A 19,378-nucleotide genomic window follows, 5' to 3' on the forward strand; every position below is an offset into this window, starting at 1 on the left:
TGGTTCGTCTCAAGTAAACAGGTGTTCTGGAAAGGAGCCTGGATTCAACAGAGGACCTAGGATGTGACTGGAGCACACCTGTGAGATAAGCGTTGTTTTCTGCTGAAGGTTGATTTTTGAAGGCTATTTGGAATGGAGCCATGCACACACCGGTCCTTGCTGCTTTGTTCTTTTTCTACTTTCCTGGAGAAAAAAGATTCTCAGTTAAGAGTTGGCCAAGGGAGAAGTCATGTTTTCTTTTTTAGCTTCAAACAATTTTGCAAAGAAAAATTAGGTAAAGTTCAAAGATAAAGGTTTGCTCTGGAGTGCAATATTCCTTTATCATCTTTTTCATCTGTTCCTCTGTGCATTACTTCCAGCATCTTCCTGCAAGGCACATACATGGCCTGATTACTCGAGCATTTTCTCCTCTCCCTTACGCCCAAATCTTGATCTGTTGCATTCACTGGGCTTAGTCTGAGAACTGTGAAGAAGAGAGAACTGCATTCGTCCATTTTTGTGTTTGGTTCACTAAACTATATACCCCAGCCCCATTCACTGGTCTTGCTCAAACCCCTGCACAGCCCTTCTCTACCCCATACTCCGTGGGTACTATGTATGAATTGTCTTTTTTTTAAAAATTAATTAATTGATTTATTTATGGCTGTGTTGGGTCTTTGTTTCTGTGCGAGGGATTTCTCTAGCTGCGGCAAGTGGGGGCCACTCTTCATCGCGGTGCGCGGGCCTCTCACCATCGCGGCCTCTCTTGTTGCGGAGCACAGGCTCCAGACGCGCAGGCTCAGTAATTGTGGCTCACGGGCCTAGTTGCTCCGCGGCATGTGGGATCTTCCCACCCAGGGCTCTAACCCGTGTCCCCTGCATTGGCAGGCAGATTCTCAACCACTGCGCCACCAGGGAAGCCCTGAATTGTCTTTTTTATTTCATGTGCTAATTTAAAATATTTCTATTATGAAAATTTGCAAACATACAAATAGCGTAGTAAAACATGCTTCTTGAATACCCATCACACAGATTCAATTACCAACATTTTTAGTGTACTCTTTTAAAACCTAAGTTTATCTTAATATTTTGTTCTCTTACGCTATAACATGTCTTTCTAAAACTTGTCTTTTAGTCATGTGCTTAATAGATCGAATAGTGATCTCTTCTGTGGTATTCAGTTTCAATACTTAATTATTCATTGTCAAAGACAGTGGTATGTGAGAGAAATTAAAATTCAACAAACGTAGCTAATACATTGATAACTTCATATGGTAACTTTGGGCACAGGTTACAATTTAATTGTAATTATTATTTCTATTCTATTAAGTTAACCACTAAACCGGACAACTAAATTTTCACCTATATTATTAAAAATTAAAATATGATCGATCATGTGAGTCATTAACACCATTCTGGTTAATTACCAGGGAGTGTTATTTCTTGTGAACCTCTCTTATTCTTTATCCGATTTCCTTTGTATACAGTCTTGAAATTACTAAATACTTTCAATGTGTTCTTAGACCGTCTCATCCCTTAAGGACATAAGAGCAACAGGAATCTTCCTTATAGACATTAATACTAGTAGTGAAAATTATGAACTACATTTTGTCTGTAAGAATACTTGCCTTCTTAACTAAATAGGATAGCATTATGATATTAGCTTTAAACCAAGGTTAATGATTTTTATTCCACTGAATAACACATGGCTTTTGCACATTATAATTCACTGTTGAAATTCTTTAATTTTTTTTCCTATTTTTTTTTTTTTTTTCTTTTTCTGCAGCTCTTGTAAATGTGAAACTCTGGGCCATTGATCGACAATGTTTTCAAACAATAATGATGAGGACAGGACTCATCAAGCATACCGAGTATATGGAATTTTTAAAAAGGTAGGATTCTTTCTTTTCTCCTGAGAGTGTTTTATTGTCTTTTCAACCTTCCTCTGAAATGCAGCCCGGGGAACACTTTTTGCCTTTATCTCAGTCTTATTAGCCTACAAATTTGTGGAAGTACAAGACTTTGGACTGGCTTCTTTCTATTTCTGCTGCCAAATCTCATGATAGGTGGTTAAGTCAGAACTTCAGAGTTTCATCCAACATCCTCCCATAGAGGAGAGAAGCAGGTGAGCATTTGCAGGAACAACGACAACAAAAAAGATATTGAGTCCATCTCTAACTGTTGATCAGCTAATATATTTACCTCTTCTAAAGCAACCCACGGTGTAAGACTGAATCATCTCTTGTGTGAGGTTCTATATTAAAGATCGGATGACTAAGATGAAAAGTTCCAAGAAGAAGTTTATTATCCTTTAATCCTGAATTTAATTTCCTAAATTAAATTCATTTTATGTTGCAGTTCTGAGGTATCAAAAGCTTTTCTTTTCCTGATATTATATATTATCATAATAACTCAGTATACCATAGGAATTGGAATAAAACGCCAGCTTTCGTTTCTTAGGAATATACTGATAGTCACTGAAATTCATTCCTTTGTCTCTATGCTTATTTTAAAGAGTATATATTATCATTAAAAAGAATATTGACAACTTTGACTTTCTTCAAAAAATAGTTATTTTGTATAATTTTTCTTTTGAAACAGAACCATCACTAAATAGTGATGTACAGAGTATGTGAGCTAAATGGGAGTGCAACACCAATTAAGATTTCATTTTTGAGAGCTAGAATGTTAAACTGGCCTTTTTATTTTATATTTTTATTTTTGGTGAAGAAATGGTTTAAATGGAGTCAAAAAATCATATTTTGTGTCAGTGATAGAAAAATCTTAATGGATACCTATTGAATTTTCTTAAATGCAATTTTACTGTTCCTTACTTGGGTATTTCTTTTGGTTAACTTATTGTTTCTGATTACATTTTTTATTTCCACATAATTTTTTCTTTATTCCTGGTAAAAGGACAATAAAATCCAAATATGACATCAGGTGAGACCATATTAAAAAATTACTTTGTTGGCAAGGTGTTGGTTTTTTTTACTAAAGGTGATTGAATGAAACAGAAGTGGAAATGTGAATTTCTTCTGTTTGAAGATTAGTATAGTTTGCGAGGAAATTAAATTATTCAGGTGCCATCTGTGTATGTTATATATGTATATATATGTTCATATGTGTGCTGATAAATAGATGTGTGTATGTGAATGCAGAGCGAGAAAGAGACAGAGTGAATATTCATTTTTAAGCCTTTATTAAAGTACAAGTTATTGATTTCTTGTGATGCAGCCCTGATAGAGAAAGATCCCAATTGGTAATCAGTGAAATGCTTGTCTGTGGGACAGTTAACTATTGGTCTCACATACCTAAGAGCTGGGTATTTATGATGCTGGTTTCAGCTTCCATAAGTTAGTTTTCATAAGGAAATGGAATGAGTGCCAATGCTGTCTTTCATGGCTCCAACAAAAACTCTTTTTTAGAGGCACAATTTCAGGAAATTGGAGATGTCTGTGTGTGTGTGTGTGTGTGTGTGTGTGTAAGTGTGTAATTGACCCCTGGATATACTTTTATTTTTGTATTCTCAGAGATGCCCAAATTTGTCATCTATTTTGACAATTCAAACCTTAAACAATAAAAGTTGGTTCTCTTAGAGTGCGTAAACATTTCTTGTTGGCCAGCTTAGAGCAAGTGGAGTTTAACTGATTTACTAAAAGAGACAGGCACTGACTTTGATGTCACTCTTCATCTGGCCACTCTGTAAAACATCAAGTCCACATCATTTGTGTATGTAGTAGTGGGCTGGGTGTCCAGAGAGGTGACAAATGACCACTGTTGCCTGGGGCCAGCTTTAATCTTCCTAAATTATGACTGTGACCAACTGGTTCTCTTTCTACAATGCTTCAGTGGCTCAGTTCCTGTTGAATTAGTTACAGCCTCATTAGCTGGGTATTCAAGGTCCTCCCACAGCCAATGGCAGCCTGCTTTTTCAGCCAGGTTTCTTCTTGCCCCAGGCAAACCAAATGATTCCATGTGCCCAGGCAGACCTTGTGCTTTTATATAGCACACTACCTCTGTTGCCTTTTCCTCCATTGTCAATGTTTAAGTCTCTCTCTTCTTTTTATATTTAACTAAAAGCTGCCCTTTCCGCAGATACTGATGGTTCTACTGGGAGGCAATCTCTTTCTTCTCCGGAGCTTCATTTCTACCATGTGTGTTATTTTCTACTTTATTATAATCTCACTGCTAAACTTCTCTACTTTTAAACTACAGACTTTTCAGGACTAGAGCTATTTCTTAAGCATCTTGGTTTTCTTCTTTGGCACACAGCTTACCACTTTGTAGACAGGCAATTTACAGGACAGTAAGTGTGGGACGAGGACGTAATTTGCAGGGCCCACTGGAAAATAAAATTCAGGGCTCCTTTTGCAAAAATTGTGAAAAATTTCAAGACACTGGTGGCATAGTATGAAACCAAGTATAGGGATCTTCTAGTCTTGGGTCCTGTGCTATTATACTTGTGAAACTAAGAGTGAGTAATCATTCCTCCTTCACTTTCCCAGGATAATACTTGCTGCCATTTATTTTGCAAGGCTGTTGAGATGACATAATATTCCCCAAGGAAATGTAGATCTTGTCAAAAACTAAGATGACAAAAATTAAACTTTTCTACCATAACTTCAGAATTTTTTATTTCCCTGTTTATTGAGTTTAAAATTCTGCTTACCACTCTCACATTATGTAAAAGCTTAAACATTTTATATAGTTAAGTCAGCCAACTTTTTACTTCATGGTTTCATGTTTAGAAAGACATACTTTATCATAAAAACATAGACTTAATACTTAAATTCTCTGTAGCAGCCTGTGTGTGTGTGCACATGCGCTTGTGTGTATGCGCATGGCGGGGTGTTTTTCTCCAATATGCTTGCTAAATCTTTCATCTGAATTTTTCTACTATAGATACATATACTTTATAGTTTGTTAAGGAGTTAAAGCAATTGTGACACAATCAGAAAAATTAAAACTCTAGCAGATGGTATTAGAAATCGTCAGAATTCTTCGCAGTGAGGGTCTCTATGGGACATTGGAATGCCTTCCTAATGGAGGACCTTCAAGGGCAGGGAGAGGCTAAAAGAGGAGTGATTCTGTATCACTGCTCATCTCCCCATACCACACTTCTTCACTTTTCTAAATAAGCAGTAAATTTGGAGGGTGAGAAAAGGGGGACACATCAGGCATGTAAATGCACAGACAAAATGCAAGGATTTTTCTTTATTATCAAAGTCGGTTTTTATTTTCATTCCAGTGTGCTTACTCATTTTGTAACCACCAGTCATGTGGTTTGGCCTCCTCTTTGCTATTAAACGCCACATCAAACTGTGATTCTGGTTCTTTAATCCTATTTAGTCGTTTCTCTTTTGTGCTTATATTTCACATTCCCTGATGTAAACACAGATGTTCCTATGCAAGCATAGCAAAAAAAAAATATTCAAGAGGCAGTGCTGCTAAGCAAGGTACGATTGCTATAGGTCCAGTAGCGATTTTGTGAGATGCATTTTCCATCTTCTTTGGCTACTGAAAAATGCTGTTGTTTTGCAGATGGATTCTGAAAAATAACTGCCAGAGTTAACTGCCAGAGTTAATTTGTGTTGCTTTTTTCTGAGCATATTCTCTGTGCTACTGTTGGCACAGACATCTATACCCGGAGGAGCATTAGAATGCAGTTGTGTGACCACTGGGATATGCTTGAAGGAACTGGGTTTTCTGTTGGCCCCAAACTCTGATGATGCTAAACCTCTATTTATGTTAATGCCCCCCTGACAAATCAGAGACACAGCAGGGACTGTTTGGAGTTTAAGCTACTCAATCAAGCCTGTCGACCCACAAAAAACCTTTTCTTGATCCACTAAGGAATCTTTTGGTAAGGCAGATATGCTCGCATCATCATTCTGCATAAAACCTTTCCATGACTACTACTCACTCCTAAGATAAAGTAGGTCTTTGGCACTGTCTTCAAAGCCCTGCTTCCTTTGGCTACTGCTGACCTCCCTAGGTTCATCTCACTCTCCTTCTCCTTCCTTGTCTTCTCATTCCCTCTTTGCTCTAGTCACGTGGTGAGCCTTCATTCCCTTATATGCTGCGTTTCCTCCCAATGGAGATCCTCCTAAGAGACTCCTCTCCCTTGGAATGGATGCATTTTCTAGAGTGATCTATGGTGCAGCACCTGGGAAATGGTGTGCCATTATGGCAGAAAAAAGAATCTGATCTCTCTCAAACAATTACAGATTTCTGATTTACCTTCCTTAGGTTGAAAGAGAAATTAATAGTATTAGCCACCAAGTTTCATGTTGTATTCTCAATAAATAGAATTTTAAAGTTTAGGGATTTTGAAGTTCTTTACCTATTTGATTCTCAGCTGACTCTCCAGCCGTTAAGGAATTGGGAGGTATTTTTCAATTTTAAAACTACCAGTCATGTGGTTTGGCCCTCCTTGGGCAGAAGAGTGGATCTTCTCCAGGGATCTCTGATCAGATCCCTGGAAGCTAATTTATAACAAAGCCCAAAGCTAATGGCTCCCTATGAGGGCCGTAGCAGCATCCACATACAAGGTGTCAAGACGAGGAGTAGGCCTTTGGCAAATCATAGAACTACTCTGTTGATTAATCCTTCTGCCTCAGTTTTCTCGTTGAAAGCCGTGGTATACATTTTGATGCTGTGTAAAGGTTCCTTATTCCGTATGTCCATTCCTAGGGAGTAAGCCCAAATCTAGTTTGTTATTCCCCCTTATTCTCTAAAACAATAATACTTGTATATACATCTAACATATAATTAAATGTTACTTACTATGCATATTAGAAAAGTAAGTGATTCCTTTAAAAAAAAAAAAAGCAATATGACTTTGTTCTAGAAACTTCATGCTATCCTTTGGATATCAGAATAACCTTCACTGTGGATAATTTCATTTGGGGTTGACTCTATGACTTCAGCCTATATCCCAGACCAACCTTCCTGAAATGTCTCTTTAATTGCTTTACATTTCTCTCATCTGGTAGTTTTGACCACACCTGTCACTAGCAGCGGCCTAGCCTACATAATGATGCATCTTCATGTCTAGTCTGATACATCAATAATGATTAAATTTTAGTTTTAGAAAAATCTAAGACAAGATATAGTTTCATCTCTGTGCACATTTTATAGGTGAAGGAATTGAGTCTCAGAAGCCAAAATAAGCTCACATTGAGTTAGAAACAGAACCTAGAACACAGGCTTCTGAATTCCCAATCTGAGTATTCTACCATACCTGGACTCAAGTTCACAGTTGGTTCACAACTTCTAATGAAGCTCCTCACTATAGTAAACTTAACATGAGGGTGGGTTAGTGGTATTTTCTTTTTGCCTCTCCACGAAGGTAACATACTTATATTATTAGTTTGATATTATATAGACTTTTTTCTGTACTTTGTTTTTACTTTTGGCCTGGGGTAATGAAATTTTTAAATGCCTTGCAAGTTTTTCCTTCTCTGATCCAGTTTAAAAACCCCCAAATTTCATTTTCTTATAACTCAATCCACCAGGTCACCTTGTTTCTCAGATTTTTATTGTTTATCATATTTATAAAAACATAGGGAGAGACTTAGAGTTCTTTGAGTAGAATACAAACTTGTAAGGGATATGAGAGGTTGCTCATTTCACTAATGAGAGAGCCGAGGCCTAGATCGGTTATGGGAGTTGCCCAAAGTCACATGGACAATTGGTAGTACAGTTAACCCTTGAACAATGTGGAGGTTACGGGCACCAACCCCCATGCACTCAAAAATCTGAGTATAACTTATAGTCAGCACTCTGTATCCATGGTTTCTCCACATCTGCCATTCCACATCCTCAGATTCAACCAGCCATGCATCATGAGGCACTCTAGTGTTTACTGTGGAAAAAATTTGCATGAAAGTGGACCCATGCAGATCAAATCCCTGCTGTTCAAGGGTCAACTATATACTGATCCAGCTCTCTGCCCTCAGGTAAAGCTGAAATTCAACTGTCTTTTGTTCAAAACCTCCAGCGTATAACTCAACACGATCTTGACTAAACACATGTTCCAGTGTTTCACAATTCCTCTAGGATATGTTTTAATACTCCTGCTAAGATTGCTATAGTGTCCATAGGAAGAGAAAGTAACTGCTTACAGCTGCCCTTGTAAGGTCAGTTTTGAATGACAGATGTGGGGTGGGGTCTGGAAATTGACATTTTTAACAAGTTCTCAGGTGATGCTCATGTTTTTGGTCTGGGGACCACTCTTGGGAATCATTGATCTAGGATATAAGATGAAGGTAGAAAATATATTTCAAATATTTTAAATGTTTGTATGACTTGTTATGAAAAGAGTATTTGTTTAAATTTTGGATTCAGCATCTTATAGGTATGTAATCTTAGGCAAGTTTCTTTAAACTGAGTCTCAGTTTCTACAACCAAAAATAGGGTACCCTCCCACAATGAAGGATTATAATTAGGAATAAACAAAATACGATAATATGAGCAAACGTTTACTGAGTGTGTGCTAAGCAATGTTCAAAACACTTTAGATGTATTAACTTATTTAATCCTCAAGAAAAATCTTTAAAGTAAGTACTAACATTTACATTTTACAGATGAGAAAACTGAGGCCAAAGAGTTAAAGTTCCACAGCTAGTTAGGGGTAAAGCCAGGAGCTCCAGAACTGACCATCTAAACTTGGTCGCATACTGCCTCAGTAACTGCTGGATACTCAAATATTAGTTCCCACCCATTGCTGCCCTCCTCAACAAATTTACGTTTACTTTGCCTGGAGATTTGGGTAGTTGACTTTGTCCTTGGTGTATCTGGGTTTCCCATTTACTGTATTTTTTTTCTCTAATAGTGCCCTTTCCCCAAACCTCAGTAATTTTTTCCTTCCTCCCACCCCCGAGGATATGTTCTTAGAAATAAATGCTCTGTAATAGCATGAGAGCTGTCACTTTAAATGGTGATGAATAAAAGTGATGATGTCTTAGAACTGCTTAGGCTCAGTGATGTTTGGAAATCCACCACCTGTATGTCAGCAGGCACCATTGTTACTAAAATGGATATTAAATGACCAAGAACTCAGGGTCAGTGTCTTTTGGCATCAGAGGAAAGTGTTTGTGGCTTGAAGCTCCTTTCTACCCTCCTGCCTGGAGCTCTTAAAGCACAGATGGTGGTCTTTAGGCAGGACCTGTCCTTGCTTAGTTAAGCTGAGTTCTGTGAACTTCTTTAAGGAATTGCACTATTTGGACGTTTATTGATGGAGTATCTTTGGTACACTTTAGTCTGAAGAAATCATGATGCTACTTTTTGGGCACAAATTATGTAAGGGACAACAACATAGTCTAATCAACTTGTTGAGATCACATTTGCTGAAAAGCAAAATCACGATCCCACTTTCCCTAGATTTTACAGGGAGAGATGGCAAAAGAAGGTGCATATGAAAATAGTTTTAGGGATTTTAGACCTTTTTTAAAAATTTTCAAAGGATAAGTGACAGACCTTTTAAGCTTTTAAGCTTTGAGCTTTAATAGAGCTTTTCTAGAAGACTGTGAAAACTGCATTAGAATTAAGCTTTGCAAAGCTGGCATAGTTTTAATTTGAAGGCAAATAATGTGACGAATAAAGAGGTACTTTCTCACACCATTTTCAAGTTGGCCTGCTCACAGCCGATTTCATGGTAGCGGATCCATTCTCATTAAAGGTGACACAGGAGCAGATAAATGTAAAAGTGGCCATTAATTTCATGTTGTCATCTAGCATTTGCACAAATGTCTCCATACTGATCCTTTTTAAAAAGAAAGACAATGTAATCTGATATTTGCATAATGATATAGTGATTAAAATTATTCATCTACAATGTTTACATATAGGCACACCTCCACATGTGTGACTTCCTTCTAATTCTTGCAAATAATAAGATATCTGATTTATGGTATTTGTGGCTAAAATTGTCCATTTAAGTCAAGTAACGAGTCTTATACAGACAAGTACCGTTTGGCTCTGAGGAAGACAAGGCCCCAGCTAAGGGACTTAGTACATTGATTCATTATACTGCTCCTTCCTGAGTCTAAGCTTGAAAGGATGTGTCCCTTTGGGGATTGTAGGCTGGCTTTCCTCCATCATGTTCCTAGGACAGTTTCTCAACACTCTGGGGTTTAAAAAACTAAAGCAGCGTGATAAAGCAGTTTAATATTCCTCCATTTTATTGCTGTAGTTTTGATCCTTATAAATCATTTCTGTAGTGAGGCTTCTTTATTTTTTATTAAAGTATAGTTTATTTACAATACTATATTAGAGGCTTATTTCATGTCTGTATCTTTCATACTGAGCCTACTTACTGTCCCATCTTTTTAAAATGTTTTGTATGCCGATGATTGGTGCATCTGGGAGGGAGTTGTTTTCCATCAGGAGAACTATTCTGTAATGAACAAGTTCAGAAGGAATCCATGAGCTTTTAGGGAAACTAAGACGGGAGCTCCTTGGATCCCGGCAATCTAGATTTCTCCACTAGATGTAGAAATCTACTTCCCCAGAGCTGGAGAGAAATCTGAGAATCTGGAGTGTGGATGAGGAAACTCTGTTGAGGGACAAAGTAAACATCCGGGTGATTTAGACAAAGTATGTGTCTCAGCTTGTACGTTTTATCTGTCCTGGGAAGGGGAGAGTACATCAGTTTGTTTAGAAAAAGCATGAATAAGGAGAAGTACGACTCATAGTTTCTGTTTCTAGGGTTTTTGTGTGTGTGTGTGTTTTTGTTTTTTTGCTTGGAATAAAGTTAGTCATAATTTATTTACCAGTATGACTTTACCAAGGGGACCTCTTAAGCTTAGAATCTGGCTGTTAAGCAGAAAGGGTATCTCCAAACCAGACAGGCCTGCTTTTCTGCTTTGCCTCGGGTGTAGGGAAAGTGCGCTGGAATGGGAGGCCATGAGAGGGAACAGCTGGCATGATGTCTGGTAACAGAAAGATGGGCTGAGTTCTGATCACTCCCCCACAGTGAGAGTTTTCAGAGCAGTGAAGGAGACAAGGGAGGAAACAAGAACAAAACAGCCTGCACCTGCTACTTTATACCCATGATCTCGCTTACCTTTCACGGGATTCTTTGAGGGAGTTAGCGTTTATTCCCATTTTATTGAGGAGGCAACTGGAGTTATGAAAATGATAAGCTTTCCCAGCATCACACAGATGGATTCAAAACCAGACCCACTCCCAAAGTCCTTGTTCTCTTGATCACATCAGGCCAACTTCCTGAAAATGGATAATGTCAGGAGATCAATAGATCAGTATTTATTATTTTTTTATATATAGAAGAAAAGTGCCAATTGGTGAACATATTAAAAAAAAAAGTCACAAGGATAAATAATGACAAAATTTATTTGGAAATTCATTTCTTGATGCATTTCAACCATTGAAAAAAGTTCCTAACATTTATTTGTGTGTAATCATGTATCCATATATAGATGGATATGAAAGGAATCTTGAGGTTTTGAAGAGTTATTTAAAAAGAGGGGAAAGGATATTTTTTCTTTGAAATCTCCTGATAAGCATAGTATTTTAAAATTTGCATGTATACAACGAATGATAGAATATTTATGTCAAAGCCTAGGATTCCAATTAAGCAGTGTAACTTCAGTTATTGTATAAATACATAGGGTTTAAAATTATTTAGTACTTTTCAAGAAATTAAATTCTGTTTTCTCAGTTGACTGGATGGGGTCCAATGGGTAAACATTGCATTCCATGTTTGGAAAAAACTCCTTAAGTCCTCCGGTCTGTTGTGCAAACAGAGATAAATTAAAGTTGCCTCAGAGGATGGATTTGTTTGTTTTATTTTTTGAAAGAAATTAAATCCATGAGTAAATTTAACACAGACATGGCCAAGATTTAAGGCAATACAAGAAACATATTAAAATTCAAGGACTTTAGTTGCAGAGAATTCTGAATTCTTACAAATTTCATCTCTTTTGGTCATATGCACTCTGAACTCTGTATACTTAGAAGTAGCATTCTTTGTTGAAATTATGTCCTGGTGTTAGACAGGGAAGTTATAGGGAATGAGAGATTTCTGTTGTTGTTGTTAATCTATGTTCCAATATCATGTGGATAAAAATACGAAAACATACTATAAGACTCTCCAACAGATGAGTCTGAAAAGTAGCTAAACCCTAACCAGCAAGAAGTTATTGGCTCGTCTTTTAGTAAAGCTAGTGAATATTATTCTAAATGGCGTTAAGCCAACCTTCCTTCCTCCCTTCCTCCTTCCCTTTCTCCCTCCTTTTCTTCCTCTTCCCTTTCTTCTTTGCTTCCCACCTTTCTCCTATTCTTCCTCTCCTCCTTCTTTTTTTCCCTCAATAAATAATTGCATTCAGATGTAGAAGTAGTCAGTAGCTTCTTAGGGGTAAAGTTTTGGTACAAACAAGATGTGATCAAAAGGGTAGATTAAAACCAATATATTCTGCTATGTTAAAAATAATAAATTCATATTTTAAGTACTTTTAGACACTTAATACAAAAGGTGAAGAGTGTGCTAAGTATTTAGTAGTAATGATAGGACCACTTGGCAAAATGAAGAATTCTATATTGGATGTGTAGAATTAGCCCAAATGAGGTTTTGTTACCTATATAAACACATAAAAGTGACCTTTTGGATTGAATAAGAAATAAGATGAATCTATGAAAATTGGAGTCTACTCTAGGAAAACAATTTTCATTCATTTAGCCTAGTTTAAGGATGTATTGTCTCCCTAATGACAGCTCACTCAGTCTTCACTCTTGATGACTTAAGCTCTGATTCTCAGAATTCTAATGGCTCGTTAATTAGGCTCTCTAGCACTAAGTTATTTTTACTTCAATTTGAAGCTCTCTAATAAGACAAGAGAGATGCTGTTTGAGTAAAAAAAAAAAAATCAAGCATTTTAGAAAAGAGAATTTTTCTATCACTAATAGTTTTTTTTAACATCTTTATTAGAGTATACTTGCTTTACATTGGTGTGTTAGTTTCTGCTTTATAACAAAGTGAATCAGTTATACACATACATATGTCCCCATATCTCTTCCCTCTTGCATCTCCCTCCCTCCCACCCTCCCTATCCCACCCCTCTAGGTGGTCACAAAGCACCGAGCTGATCTCCCTGTGCTATACGGCTGCTTCCCACTAGCTATCTATTTTACGTTTGGTAGTGTATATATGTCCATGCCACTCTCTCACTTTGTCACAGCTTACCCTTCCCCCTCCCCATATCCTCAAGTCTATTCTCTAGTAGGTCTGCATCTTTATTCCCATCTTGCCCCTAGGTTCTTCTGACCTTTTTTTTTCTTTTCTTTTTTTAGATTCCATATATATGTGTTAGCATACTGTATTTGTTTTTCTCTTTCTGACTTACTTCACTCTATATGACAGTCTCTAGGTCCATCCACCTCACTACAAATAACTCAGTTTCGTTCCTTTTTTTTTTTTTTTTAACATCTTTATTAGAGTATACTTGCTTAACAATGGTGTGTTAGTTTCTGCTTTATAACAAAGTGAATCAGTTATACATATACATATGTCCCCATATCTCTTCCCTCTTGCATCTCCCTCCCTCCCACCCTCCCTATCCCACCCCTCTAGGTGGTCACAAAGCACCGAGCTGATCTCCCTGTGCTATGCAGCTGCTTCCCACTAGCTATATGTTTTACATTTGGTAGTGTATATATGTCCATGCCACTCTCTCACTTCGTCCCAACTTACCCTTCCCCCTCCCCGTGTCCTCAAGTCCATTCTCTACGTCTGTGTCTTTTTTCCTGCACTGCCCCTAGGTTCTTCAGAACCTTTTTTTTTTTTTTTTAGATTCCATATATATGTGTTAGCATACGGTATTTGTTTTTCTCTTTCTGACTTACTTCACTCGGTATGACAGTCTCTAGCTCCATCCACCTCGCTACAAATAACTCAATTTTGTTTCTTTTTAGGGCTGAGTAATATTCCATTGTATATATGTGCCACATCTTCTTTATCCATTCATCTGTCGATGGACACTTAGGTTGTTTCTATGCCCTAGTTACTGTAAATAGAGCTGCAATGAACATTGTGGTACATGACTTTTTTTTTTTTAATCAGTCATCAATTTTATACACATCAGTGTATATGTGTCAATCCCAATCGCCCAATTCAGCACACCGCCATCCCCACCCCACTGTGGTTTTCCCCCCTTGGTGTCCATACATTTGTTCTCTACATCTGTGTCTCAACTTCTGCCCTGCAAACCGGTTCATCTGTACCATTTTTCTAGGTTCCACATACATGCGTTAATATACGATATTTGTTTTTCTCTTTCTGACTTACTTCACTCTGTACGACAGTCTCTAGATCCATCCACGTCTCAACAAATGACTCAATTTTGTTCCTTTTTATGGCTGAGTAATATTCCATTGTATATGTGTACCACATCTTCTTTATCCATTCATCTGTTGATGGACACTAGGTTGCTTCCATGTCCTGGCTATTGTAAATAGAGCTGCAATGAAAAATTTGGTACATGACTCTTTTTGAATTATGGTTTTCTCAGGGTAAATTCTCATTAGTTGGATTGCTGGGTCATATGGTAGTTCTATTTTTAGTTTCTTAAGGAACCTCCATACTGTTCTCCATAGTGGCTGTATCAATTTACATTCCCACCAACAGTGCAAGAGGGTTCCCTTTCTCCACACCCTCTCCAGCATTTATTGTTTGTAGATTTTTTGATGACGACCATTCTGACCGGTGTGAGATGATATCTCATTGTAGTTTTGATTTGCATTTCTCTAATGATTAATGATGTTGAGCATACTTTCATGTGTTTGTTGGCAATCTGTATATCTTCTTTGGAGAAATGTCTATTTAGGTCTTCTGCCTATTTTTGGATTGGGTTGTTTGTTTTTTTGATATTGAGCTGCATGAGTTGCTTGTATGTTTTGGAGATTAATCCTTTGTCAGTTGCTTCCTTTGCAAATATTTTCTCCCATTCTGAGGGTTGTCTTTTGGTCTTGTTTATGGTTTCCTTTGCTGTGCAAAAGCTTTGAAGTTTCATTAGGTCCCATTTGTTTGTTTTTATTTCCATTTATCTAGAAGTTGGGTCAAAAAGGATCTTGCTGTGATTTATGTCATATAGTGTTCTGCCTATGTTTTCCTCTAAGAGTTTGAAGGTGTCTGGCCTTACATTTAGGTCTTTAATCCATTTTTAGTTTATTTTTGTGTATGGTGTTAGGGAGTATTCTAATTTCATTCTTTTACATGTAGCTGTCCAGTTTTCCCAGCACCACTTATTGAAGAAGCTGTCTTTTCTCCACTGTATATTCTTGCCTCCTTTATCAAAGATAAGGTGACCATAGGTGCGTGGGTTTATCTCTGGGCTTTCTATCCTGTTCCATTGATCTATATTTGTTTTTGTGCCAGTACCATACTGTCTTGATGACTGTAGCTTTGTAGTATAGTCTGAAGTCAGGGAGTCTGATTCCTCCAGCTCTGTTTTTTCCCTCAAGACTGCTTTGGCTATTCGGGGTCTTTTGTGTCTCCATACAAATTTTGAGATGATTTGTTCTAGTTCTGTAAAAAATGCCATTGGTAATTTGATAGTGATTGCATTGGATATGTAGATTGCTTTGGGTAGTCTAGGCATTTTCACAATGTTGATTCTTCCAAACCAAGAACATGGTATATCTCTCCATCTGTTGGTATCATCTTTAATTTCTTTCATCAGTGTCTTATACTTTTCTGCATACAGGTCTTTTCTCTCCCTAGGTAGGTTTATTCCTAGGTATTTTATTCTTTTTGTTGCAATGGTGAATGGGAGTTTTTCCATAATTTCACTTTCAGATTTTTCATTATTAGTGTATAGGAATGCAAGAGATTTCTGTGCATTAATTTTGTATCCTGCAACTTTACCAAATTCATTGATTAGCTCTAGTAGTTTTCTGGTGGCATTTTTAGGATTCTCTATGTATAGTATCATGTCATCTGCAAACAGTGACAGTGTTACTTCTTCTTTTCCAATTTGTATTCCTTTTATTTCTCTTTCTTCTCTGATTGCCCTGGCTAGGACTTTCCAAAACTATGTTGAATAATAGTGGTGAGAGTGGACATCCTTGTCTCGTTCCTGATCTTAGAGGAAATGCTTTCAGTTTTTCACCATTGAGAATGATGTTTGCTGTGGGTTTTTCGTATATGGCCTTTATTATGTTGAGGTAGGTTCCCGCTATGCCCACTTTTTGGAGAGCTTTTATCATAAATGGGCGTTGAATTTTGTCAAAAGCTTTTTCTGCATCTAATGAGATGATCATATGGTTTTTCTTCTTCAATTTGTTAATATGGTGTATCACATTGATTGATCTGCGTATATTGAAGAATCCTTGCATCCCTGGGATAAAGCCCACTTGATTGTGGTGTATGATCCTTTTAATGTGTTGTTGGATTCTGTTTGCTAGTATTTTGTTGAGGATTTTTGCATCTATATTCATCCGTGATATTGGTCTGTAATTTTCTTTTTTTGTAGTACCTTTGTCTGGTTTTAGTATCAGGGTGATGGTGGCCTCATAGAATGAGTTTGGGAGTGTCCCTTCCTCTGCAATTTTTTGGAAGAGTTTGAGAAGGATGGGTGTTAACTATTCTCTAAATGTTTGATAGAATTCACCTGTGAAGCCATCTGGTCCTGGACTTTTTGGTGGAAGATTTTTAATCACAGTTTCAATTTCATTACTCGTGATTGGTCTGTTCATATTTTCTATTTCTTCCTGGTTCAGTCTTGGAAGGTTATACCTTTCTAAGAATTTGTCCATTTCTTCCAGTTTGTCCATTTTATTGGCATAGAGTTGCTTGTGGTAGTCTCTTAGGATGCTTTGTATTTCTGCGGTGTCTGTTGTAACTTCTCCTTTTTCATTTCTACTTTTATTGATTTGAGTCCTCTCTCTCTTTTCTTGATGAGTCTGGCTAATGGTTTATCAATTTTGTTTATCTTCTCAAAGAACCAGCTTTTAGTTTTATTGATCTTTGCTATTGTTTTCTTTGTTTCTATTTCATTTATTTGTGCTCTGATCTTTATGATTTCTTTCCTTCTGCTAACTTAGGGTTTTGTTTGTTCTTCTTTCTCTAGTTCCTTTAGGTGTCAGGTTAGATTGTTTACTTGAGCTTTTTCTTGTTTCTTGAGGTAGGCTTGTATAGCTGTAAACTTCCTTCTTAGAACTGCTTTTGCTGATTCCCATAGGTTTTGGATTGTCATGGTTTCATTGTCATTTGTATCTAGGTATTTTTTGATTTCCTCTTTGACTTCTTCAGTGATCTCTTGGTTGTTTAGTAACGTATTTTTTAGCCTCCATGTGTTTGTGTTTCTTATTTTTTTTCCCTGTGAATGATTTCTAATCTCACAACGTTGTGGTCAGAAAAGATGCTTGATATGATTTCAATTTTCTTAAATTTACTGAGGCTTGATTTGTGACCCAAGATGTGATCTATCCTGGAGAATGTTCCTTGCGCACTTGAGAAGAAAGTGTAATCTGCTGGTTTTGGATGGAACATCCTATAAATATCAATTAAATCTATCTGGTTTATTGTGTCATTTAAAGCTTCTGTTTCCTTATTTATTTTCATTTTGGATGATCTGTCCATTGGTGTAAGTGAGGTGTTCCCTACTATTATTTTGTTACTGTCGATTTCCTCTTTATGTCTGTTAGCAGTATTTGTGGGGAGGAAGGTGATCTCCTCGTCTTACTCTTCTGCCATCTTGAAGCTCCTCCCACTAATAATTATGCTTCATAGCTCTTATTAAATTGCTCTGGCATCTCAAAGTACATGATTAACTTCTTTAAATAGTGTTTTTTTCCTTATATAAACTTAACAAGACCTGATTATATTTTATCATACTTTTCTCTCTTCCAAGTAAACAGAGGATTCCTTTCAGAAAATTTTATAAATTGTCAATCAAGAAATAAAGTGAAAGTGCCTTTTTATTTTTAGATTAATGCCCTTACCGAAGATGAAAACTTAATTTCCTTCTTTGGACATCTAAGGACTCTTAGAAAAGACCCTAGCCCACTCCAAATGTAGTGGACTGAGGTTCTAGTGCATATTACTCTTCCTTTTCTGAAAAGTGGCAGACTTTATTCATACTTCAGGTTCTTAGGCTCAAATTAAGACAGAATTATTCAAAGCAGATTTTAGAATTAACAAATATACAGTAAAACTATAGAGTTAGACCTGGAGTACTTCAGGACTCTGTGGCTGACATTATTTTTCTGATCTTTTTGTCTGAGCCACATGTTTGATCTCGCTTATTGAAGCTCTAGTTGTTTACACTGTGGAAATCCCAGCATCCATAAGTCCCTTCAAAACTAGCTTTGTCATCAAGCTCCATCATGTCCATGTTTCTGTATACCTTGCTATCTTTTTTCACCAGCCTGCCTATATCCCTGTCCTGGTGTTGCCTGGCTCGTCTGTTGCTGCCATCAACACCCATTAATTTGGTCTCTCCGTAATTAGTTGAAGTTGAGTGCAGTAAAGTAAACAGGTAGTGTTTTGGGATGACAGAAAAAACAGTATGGTCTAGGGGAGTAAGTGGGCCTGAGGTTGAAATGGGATGTTGATGAAGGAGCCGAATGCAAACCAGGGAAATAAGTCAGTAGTCTCCCAGCACACAGGGACAGATCTGGAGTTTATGTGAAGCTGAAGGTCTGTGCTTAGGAGAGAATCAGTGAATGAACCACACTGGAATATCATTTTAGCTAAAGATTTTGATATACCAGGAAAAAGCCATAACTTGGGGAGAGCTGAAGTTGAGAATAAATTCATAAGCACTGAGAATTAAAGGCATCATAATCATGAAAATTGAGGCATAGGAGATAGCTTTATATGGATTTCAAATACCTTTTAAAAATATAGCTTTTCTAAATTATTTCATTTTAACTGTTATACATTAATAAAATAAAGCATATTTTATAAAAATTCTAAAAAATGAGAGAGAAAATTGTTACTTTCCAAAAAGATACCTGCTGTCAGCATTTGAGGATTTTACTTATATTTTTCTACTCATGTGAAAGCTTTACCTAATTGTGCTCATGATGTGTACAGTTTTTAATGTTGTTGTTAATGTAACATTACATCTTTCCATGTTATTTAATATTAAATCTTTCCACACTCTTCTTTGCCGTCATATGCTGTCAACCATTGACTTCTCTACTTGAGATTAAAGGACTCTTAGTTCTGGGCTTCCCTGGTGGTGCAGTGGTTAAGAATCTTCCTGCCAATGCAGGGGACACAGGTTTGAGCCCTGGTCCAGGAAGATCCCACATGCCACGGAGCAACTAAGCCCGTGCTCCACAACTACTGAGCCTGTGCTCTAGAGCCCGTGTGCCACAACTACTGAAGCTTGTGTGCCTAGAGCCAGTGCTCTGCAACAAGAGAAGCCAC

General features: G+C 37.1%; 1 protein-coding gene across 2 annotated transcripts in view; it reads left to right on the forward strand.

Annotated features, from left to right (window-relative positions):
* PRKG1 (protein kinase cGMP-dependent 1) overlaps positions 1-19,378 on the forward strand; it is a 1,231,494-nt gene that overhangs the window by 776,459 nt on the left and 435,657 nt on the right. For both annotated transcript variants that reach the window (XM_082423704.1, XM_082423703.1), the window contains exon 4: positions 1,766-1,871. In XM_082423704.1, the coding sequence (XP_082279830.1) occupies positions 1,766-1,871 (106 nt within the window). The remainder of the gene's footprint in view (positions 1-1,765; positions 1,872-19,378) is intronic.

The sequence above is a fragment of the Balaenoptera physalus genome (genome assembly GCF_965194825.1).
Source record: "Balaenoptera physalus genome assembly, chromosome: 14".
Classification (NCBI taxonomy): domain Eukaryota; kingdom Metazoa; phylum Chordata; class Mammalia; order Artiodactyla; family Balaenopteridae; genus Balaenoptera; species Balaenoptera physalus.